The 9,858-nt window shown below is 27.4% G+C and overlaps 1 protein-coding gene across 4 annotated transcripts; it reads left to right on the top strand.

Moving 5' to 3' along the window:
* Positions 1-1,199: 1,199 nt before the first annotated feature.
* On the top strand, positions 1,200-5,802 carry EndoA (endophilin-A). Of its 4 annotated transcripts, none has more exons than XM_065515641.1 (3): positions 1,200-1,454; positions 1,532-2,880; positions 5,288-5,802. In XM_065515641.1, the coding sequence occupies exon 2, from the start codon at positions 1,568-1,570 to the stop codon at positions 2,681-2,683; it is 1,116 nt and encodes a 371-aa protein (XP_065371713.1). In that variant the 5' UTR covers positions 1,200-1,454; positions 1,532-1,567; the 3' UTR covers positions 2,684-2,880; positions 5,288-5,802. The 4 variants fall into 4 exon arrangements, with proteins under 4 accessions (XP_065371713.1, XP_065371714.1, XP_065371717.1 ...); XM_065515642.1 differs by having other exon boundaries at positions 1,509-2,880; XM_065515645.1 differs by having other exon boundaries at positions 1,504-2,880.
* Positions 5,803-9,858: the final 4,056 nt, after the last annotated feature.

Below are 9,858 nucleotides of genomic sequence, written 5' to 3'. Positions count from 1 at the left end.
TCTGTTGTTGCAAGACTTAGGTTTTTGACAACAAACTTAGGTTTTTTGTCTCTCAGTAGCGCTTCTATGTATATTTTATTCTATGTCCTATATGAATAAAAATTATCATTCAGTAATACGTTTTTTTTCTTTTTAACTATTTTTACCCTTTTCAAACCGCTTCTCACAAATTCACAAATCGAACACAAGCACTTTTTTAACTTGGACAGGACAACGTCTGTCGGGTGAGCTAATTCAACATAAATAACTTTCATATAGACATAAATTACACGATCTAATTTTATGATGATCGGTCATTAATTGGTCATAGCTCCCATTGCCTTTAAATGCTAATATTAAAATTTAATCCTTATTGTTTTGCATTCCAATTTCAATTTTGTGGACGCTAAAAAGAAATATTACGAAATATTATCAAATGCTACAATATTCTATAAAATACCAATTTTCAATTTCTACGATATTTTAACTGTAAATATGAACTAAATCAATACATCTGGCAGCAACTTTCCGAAAACCGTAAGATTGCCACCCTACTTGTTTTAGCACAGAGATGCCAGTATGTAATAACAATAAAAAAAACGTTAAATTCAAAAATATGTTTAATATTTATTATTTTATTCAGTGATGTTCAACACATCTTAATCTTATCTTGCCCAAGTAAATAAATACTTTAATTTGTGCACATTTTTTAAAACTACACTTTTTATTGTACATATACATATAATAAAAGACAAACTAATTTAAAAAAAATTCTGGTAAACTTTATATTACTGTTATTGATTTTTCGCAAAAAGAAACACTTTACCAAGTGATGCCACACATCATTTTATGAAACGTTTGTTTAACTGAATGATTTTAGTAATAATATCAAGCACAATTGCATAGTATATTTTAATTGTATTAACTTATTTGTCTTTATATTTAATTTATAAATACATTTTCCATAATTTCCCCTCCTCTCTTTTTTTGATGCATATAAAACGCAAAGAATATACATACTTAGATCAAAAATGAAGAACAAAAAAAAACACCCCCACACAGTAGCCTTCAACTTGACATTTATTATTACACCACATACGTAATGGTGAACGATCTGGCAACGCATTTTTTGCGTTTGTGCAGAAAATGTAGAATGAAAAAAAGAAATAAAATGAAAAAAATGATTGTAGAAAATTTGATAGTAAGAAGAAGCATTAGTAGCAGAAAAATATCGATTTGCCATAGACGATAAAACGAAAAAAGTGTTCAGGATAGAAAAGTTGTGTAAAAATTTGTAAACGTTAGAAAAATCCCAAAAAATTTAAATTATTTACAGAAAAGACTTAATAGGCAACAGTCGTTCATTGCACAATAAGAGAAATTAAGGAAAAGTATTTGATACAAGAAAAATAAGTCAATTTTCAACAAAATCTCAAGAAGAGGAGGTGATTGATTTTTTATATTGTAATTTACGTGTGAGTAGTGAGTGTTTTTGTGTCTGTGCATTAGAGAAAGTTCACAAAGTCCAGTTTGGCGTTTACCAAAATTTCAGAAATATCTAAGGTCGTAAATAGTTAAGAGGAAAAAAATGGCCTTTGCCGGATTAAAGAAACAGATTAACAAAGCCAACCAGTATGTAACGGAAAAAATGGGTGGTGCCGAGGGCACCCGTTTGGATGTTGATTTCATGGAGATGGAGCGTAAGACAGATGTAACTGTTGAACTGGTGGAGGAGTTGCAGGTGAAGACAAAAGAATTTCTCCAGCCAAATCCCACGGCCAGAGCCAAGATGGCAGCCGTCAAGGGTATTTCGAAATTGTCTGGCCAAGCAAAATCGAATACGTATCCTCAGCCTGAAGGTCTTTTGGCTGATTGTATGTTGACTTATGGCAAAAAGTTGGGTGAAGACAATAGTGTTTTTGCGCAAGCGCTAGTTGAGTTTGGTGAAGCGCTTCGCCAAATGGCTGATGTTAAATACTCGCTGGACGACAATATTAAGCAGAACTTTTTGGAACCGCTGCATCACCTGCAGATGAAAGACCTCAAGGAGGTCATGCACCATCGCAAGAAGTTGCAAGGACGACGACTCGACTTCGACTGCAAACGTCGCCAGAAGGCAAAAGATGATGAAATACGTGGGGCCGAGGAAAAGTTCGAAGAATCGTTGCATCTTGCCCAAATGGGCATGTTCAACTTACTCGAGAATGATACCGAGCAAGTTTCGCAACTCTGTACTTTCGCCGAGGCTCTTTACGAATTCCACTCCCAATGCGCAGATGTTCTGCGCGGCCTTCAGGAGACGTTAGCTGAGAAGCGAGAAGAAGCCGAGTCGCGTCCCAAGCCGGAGTTTGTGCCCAAATCCGTACTCGATTTGAATTTGGATGCTTTGGGCAATGACACGGAGAGCTCGGGCACACCAGCCCATCACAGGATCACTGGTGCGTCTCCGCTGCCATCGCCCATGCGTTCTCCTGCTAAATCGATGGCCTCAACACCGTCACGCCAGCAGATGCAGCCCTATTGCCAGGCTTTGTACGATTTCGAGCCGCAAAACCCCGGCGAGTTGGGCTTTAAAGAGAATGAAATTATCACTCTGCTGAATCGCGTCGACGATAATTGGTTTGAGGGCTCACTCAACGGTCGCACTGGCTATTTCCCACAATCGTATGTCCAAGTGGTGGTACCCCTACCCAATGGCAATTAAATTGTCCCCAATTCTCAAAACGATATAGCTGCAACAACTACAACAACAAATAACCAGGAGGCTGATGATTTTAATGATTCACATTTAAACGCATAGATTGATCAATCAATAGATAGATGGATGGATGATGCAAGATTGATGAAGATGATTTTTTAAGCTAAAAGTTAACCGTTGAAAAGAAAAGATGAAAGAAAAAAGTGAGTTTATTAAACATATGTATGTAATTTATTTTTTGGTGTCTATGAAACAAACATAAAACAAAATTGGCAAACAATAACTAATTTATTAATTATATTATTAATTAAAATAAAATTTTACAATTTAAATGTTAATTACAATTTATCTACAAAACAAACAAAAAACACAAAGAAAAGCTAAAATTAAAAAAAAAAACTAATTCAATTTTAATGAAAAAACAAAAAAAAACTAAACCAACAAAATTTAGTAAAAACAAATAAAGGATTAAAAACTATTTAAATGGAAAATAATGCTTCAATTACAAAAAAATATAAAAGCAGCAAAAATGCTTATTATTTTTTGAAAGTAATGTAATTATTTTTCTTTTTTATAATAATATAATTTTTCTATGCCATAATATTTATAATAAACAAGTTTTATAATTGACTTTTATTTTGTCAATATAACAATTGTTTTTTTTTCGTTATTTTTCTCGTTCTCTTTATATTTTTTAACCTCTTCCTCCTTCTCATACTCTCGTTAAATTAATATGATTATAATTAACAGGTGTTTTTGCTTACATTTAACACTAGATTTACTACTACGTCTACTTACTAAAAGTTGTCATATTGACAAATCTTTGACATTGATGCTAATTACAATAGTAAACGTCCTTGATAATAATGATTTTGATGTATGAATTTCTCATCGGTACATTACATTTGCACTCTTTTAATTATGGTACACATATTCGAGTAAATTGTTAAAAAATGTTTATTTGATGACAAATGGTCCATTGCATAATTGCTTATGTGGATTATTTATGAAACAAAACATACTATTTGTCAAATTAAAAATAGACCTCTTAATAAAAAATAACCTTTAAAATGCCAGTAATTTTCAAACTTATTGTTTTCAACAACAATTTTTAAGGCGGATCTTGTATTCATCAAATTTTCTTTTTTTAACTTTCGATATTAATTTTACTATTTTATCTTTGGCACTAGCAGCATGAGTCACTAATAATGTTTTGTATTGTATTGTTTTTTTAATTAATGTCTTTTATTTCCTTCAATATTCAATTATGAAATATAATTAAAGGCCAGCTCCTTCAATTATATTTAAAAATCTAGAGTAAAATGAATGACAACTTTATCCAGTGTTAAATAATCAAATGAAACCTTTAGAAACTATATATTTGTTCCACTTTTTTTTACAAACATTTAACAGAACTTAAGAGTTATGACTATATTATATAACTATTTAAATGTCCTTGATCTTTATATGAAAAGCAAAAGAAAGAAAAGGAAATATTTTTAATGTTTATTATTATCTGTATTTTTGAGCTCGTTATTTATTGTTTACGTTTTAAACAAGCAGTTTTATACTCTACATCTTTTAATTATATAAAAAAATCAAATGAATCCTTTGAACTTTCTAAAAGGTATCACACGAGTTTTGTGCTATTTGTGGAAATTTGAAATGTTGCCAACAGCAAATTGATTTATTTAAATATTCTCAAAGAATAACATCACAAAAAGTTAGTGACAAATTGACAAGACTAAGTGGGTCAATTATTATTTATTCATTTATCTCTCTTTTTTGTATATCCTTTACATAGTACTTAATTTCTGAATATACCACAGGGATTTAATGTGTTATTTAGATCCATTTGACAATAAACATTTTAAAAATGATAGATATCTTAATTGTTATTTTAAGCATTTGTTGGTTTTATGGATTAAATTAAAAATTATACATTCTAATATTTTGCATAATTTATTAAAATTGTTTTCGAATTTATGTTATTTTGACAATTTATTTACATTTCATATATTTTAGTAAATTTTTGCTAGACTATTAACAAATTAGAATATTATTTTTCACTAAAAATTCTGCAGCAGTAACCGCATAAAAATTAAATTAAAAGAATATGAATCATTTTTATATTATTTTAGTATGGCTATAAAATGTTCGTTCTTATTTTTAGAGTAATATAAATTAGAGACTGATTTATTGTACAAATTTATTATTTAAACAAATTTACATGTATTTAAATTGAGATTCACATTAGAGTACATTTGATACAATTGTAATATAGTTTAAATAGCATCAGAATGTGTATTTCTTATAAAGGACATAGATAGCATTTGGGTTGGTATTGAAAAATCAACAAAATTGTTAATATTTTGTTTGGAAATTTGAAATTAGATTTCTTAAAAGCAAAAACAAATTTTTTTCAAAAATTTAATTAATAATTAATTTTTTCAACTCTTTAATATCAGTATTATTATTATTATGCGTTAATAATGGCCAAACATTTTTCAGTTTTTATGTTTGTTTTATAATTAAATTTGCTCTTGATTTTTTATTATTTTTTTTTTAATATATATTATTATTGTTTTCTTCTTTTTATTTTTATTTTAGCAAACGTTTTGCCTTTAATTGCCATAAACATGTCATCAAGTTTAAATTTTATTTATTTTATTTAACAATATATTTTTATAATTATCTAAAATCAAAATTTAATTATTAGATAGATACAAAATAAAACTGCTAGTTACATATATACATACATAAATATTTTAAAACTGCTTGTTTAAAAAGTAAAATATAGATATTTTTTTTAAATAAAAATTTAAACAAAAACATAAAAACCTAAAAGAAATCAAAAAATTCTTTACTCCTTTCTATCTTTATTATAAATGTGTGTTGTTTAATTTTGTTATTTATTATTATATTTAAATTATACTATATATTATAATTATTAAGGCTAAAAATAAATTAAATTAATACAAACAAAAAATAATAACAAACTAAATTATATACATGTATATTTATTAAACTATATTTATTATTATGATTATAACAAATAAAAAAACAACTGAAATAAAAAAAGAACTCTTTAAATGAGTTTTTTATATAAATATATAAAAAAATAACCCTGGTATGAATTCAATATATAGTTAATAGAAAAGGGATCCTAAATCAAATAACAATATCTACAAATGAAAGTTGATAGAAATCGAAAGAAAATAATTAAAAAGACATCCATATAATGGTTCCAGAAATTATAAATAACCATTATATGTAACAACAATTAACAATAATCATTAAACAAATGAATAAAACCAGTTTTATCTTTAAAGGTAAAATAAACCAAAAAATTCAAATAAAAACAAATGCTGTCTCATGTTGGAATATATTAATTATATTATACACCCCCTACTAATTATAAATATATATATTATATATACTTACTTACATACTTACCTACCTATTTAAACAAGTAAAACAAAAACAATAATATTTATAAAATAAACCAAAAAACAAATTAATAATTGACAGAAAAAAAACATTAAATAAAATATTTAAAACCAAGGAAAGATATTAAACAGAGTTTCGGCAAGGATTATCCTTAACTATTAAGCCTCTATATACATACTCGTATATTAATACTTACTATTAAAAAAAAAAATTGTATAATTAAAATTTGAAAAATGATTTTTTTGTCCTTTTATTTTTTGAAATTTAAAAATAAAATGAACTCAAAACAATAATAATTGTAATTTGCAAAACAACAAAAAATACCACAGTTATATTTATTAATAATACAAAAAAAAAACAATAAATTATATTATTATAAAAACAAAACTACATTAATTATAATTACTTAAAACACTTTACTCAAAACACTATAATTTATAACAGCTTCGCAACTTGTTTAAGGGAGATTTGAAATTATTTCCCTTCTGTTTACATGTAATTATACAATTACAATTAACTTCCTTATTCCTTTTTTGTGGTTGCATAATAATAATAATTTAGTTTATTTTTTTTTGTAAACAAACTTCCAGTATTCTCTATATTCTTTCACCCATTGAACTATGGAAATAAACAAAAAGACTGAAAGCTCTTATTGGGACATTGATAATAATATGTTTTATCAATACATAAGGCAATAGGTTGCTCTAGAGGCCCGTATCCAGGTATGTTCTAGCAACTCTAACACAATAAGGTGGTGCAATATTACCACCTCTTTAAGCGAGCGATTAGTTCCATGATTTCTCTCTAGGTTTAATAGAAGTTATTTTCTTTTTTTCGTACACTAATTCCATCGCACACAAGCCTTAATTGTTATCATTCAAAATTAAATTTGATAAATATCTTTCAGGTCTCCGACGAACGTGATGGAAAGTTTAATTATGTTGGAATGGAAGCATTTAAGGTTTGCGCTCGCTCAATGGAATTCAAATTAGATAAAAGATATTTAAAAGAAATTTGCAGATTCACCGTAAACTTATTAATGTTTATATTTAATAGAAAATTTTAAGATGTTGACTAATTTCATCAAGAAATTCAAGATAAATTTTTTAAGCACAATTGCAAAATATAACATGATTTAAACACATAGACTACAGCTGGCTACACAGCGACACGACTACAAATGCCGTTGGCAGCAAGTGTCGCCCTATAGTCTTAAAACCAGAGACATAACTGTTATAAGAAATATCTAAAAAAATTAGCCATAACTGTTATATTGTAGAAATAAATTTTTGTTTCTTTAAATAATAGTTATTCTCAATGAAAATAAGTTTTGCTTTTCAATAAGTGTTATTCATAATAAATATTTTTTTACGTTACTCATAACTTTTATTTTTGATTTATATTTTTTTACGTTGCCTAATAAGAGTTATTTATAATAAATATTTTTTTTTCGTTACTCATAACTTTTATTTTCGATTTAACTTCACCTGAAGTATCTCCACTTCAATCAATATCCGATTTTCTGATTGACGAATCGACGAATCTAAATACGTCATCGTTGTTCGGAACATCAATTAGAGAACTTGAAGTGGATTTATCTTCAGAAGATGACAAAGGCAATACATCGCGAGAGTTATTAGCAGCTATAGCTGAAATACAGAGCTTTAAACCTATGAGACTGGACGTAGAAGCCGATTTGTTGCAATATTAGGAAGAGAAAAAGAATACTTTTGCAATTTTTAAATAAATTGGTTCATATTGTCTACACGCAGAGAAAAAATATAATTGGGCATGGTTACTGTAACCATTTATATAGTGTTACAAGTTTTTTAACTATATTATAGTCACAGTAACCATTTACATGATTGTGGTAACCATAATATGGTTAACTTACGATTCACATGATTGTCTCAACCATATATATGGTTACAGTAAACATATATATGTTTGTGGCAACCATATTTATGATGAATAATTTTATCATAATATGTTGTTCTCAGATTATGATAAGCCTTAAGCCGAGAGCATAATATGATAAGTCCTTCATCATATAAATGGTTGTCACAAACATATATATGTTTACTGTAACCATATATATGGTTGAGACAATCATGTGAATCGTAAGTTAACCATATTATGGTTACCACAATCATGTAAATGGTTACTGTGACTATAATATAGTTAAAAAACTTGTAACAATATTGAAATGGTTACAGTAACCATGCCCAACTATATTTTTTCTCTGCGTGTATGCACTGCCGGCTAAACGGCTTTCTGTTGAAAGAGCATTTTCTGCTTTGCGTATTTTGTTGACTGAGAAAAGGTGCAACTTGGCGGACAATGCGTTTGCTAAAACATTGATTGTGAAACAAAATTCTTCATAATTAAAAAACACAATAAAAACCATCAATCTCATACCAAGCTTATTTTTTGCGACTTTAAGGTTAAATACAATGTATGTACTAATAAAATGCAATCAAGGTGACGGAAGAAACTTCATTTGAGTTATGAGCAACGAAAAAAATATATTTTTTAGAATAACTCTTATTAGGCAACGTAAAAAAATATAAATCGAAAATAAAAGTTATGAGCAACGAAAAAAAATATTTATTATGAATAACTCTTATTTGAAAACGTAAAAATTATTCATTGATTTATGCCTAACTTTTTCAGTCTCAAAAAATTTAATAACAGTTATTTTTGGTCTCTGCTTAAAACTACTTAATTATGATGAAAACGACAGTAATGCCTTTATAATATTTTATTTTTTTGTTAAATAAAATATTTTTAAGCTCTCATTTATTTCATTATGCACTAGTTCAGTTCATTGTCACCTACGAAAATAGAAATTAGCTAAGTTAGCTACTGCGGTAATGGTGGTCGAGTAATGGCGTCAAAATAATCGTTTTCATATAAACTTGTGTATTTTAATTTTGATATATTTGTGGTTACGTACAATTAACTATGGTTCATATATTTGATATGTTAACAGGCCTTTAAAGCGTTATCCGCTATTCTAATTAGATTCGCCTTGGTGTGTTCAATTTACGAATTTGGAACTATATATAGAGCTTCCTATTCAGAGTGTTTATTATGTAATTCCTTTCGAAAAGAAATTCGTTCGAGTTTGTATGCTTTATACATTGTATTCGAATCGAATTACACAATAACTCCCAGGGCTGCAAAATAAATTCAATTAAAAATCTGCAAAATTGGCACTTTAATTTTAAAAATCCGCAATGTGAAAAATATTGAGAAATATATGTACTTACAAATTTTAACTACTCTTTAACATAAATAAACCCATTACAAGGAATAACTTCACTAAAAAATTTCATGAACATTTGTATTTATTTAATACTGAAATTTACTCAAAGAATCAGCTTATTTTAGATTAGAATTGTTTTAAAATTTATGTTGTTTTAAATTGACAATAGTTCAGAAATTTTGAATCCTTAATACTTTGTTTCAGGGGAATTATTTCAAGATATCAAGAATAGAATAATTTTTGAAGAAAAATTAACATCTACAAATTCAACAAATATACATCTAAGATATGTATTATGAAGCCTTTCATTACAAACATAAATAGTTAATTTTTTCTTAAATCGCTTTAAAATACCTTGTTAATTCTATTAACAATTATAAAATATATCTGAAATCGGCATATCGGTACTGTGCTATTTTTGAGTTAAAAAATTAGAAAAACTGGCGATATATCGGCAAATCTG

Source organism: Calliphora vicina, chromosome 1 (assembly GCF_958450345.1).
Source record: "Calliphora vicina chromosome 1, idCalVici1.1, whole genome shotgun sequence".
Classification (NCBI taxonomy): domain Eukaryota; kingdom Metazoa; phylum Arthropoda; class Insecta; order Diptera; family Calliphoridae; genus Calliphora; species Calliphora vicina.
This window is presented reverse-complemented; position numbering and strand designations above follow the sequence as displayed.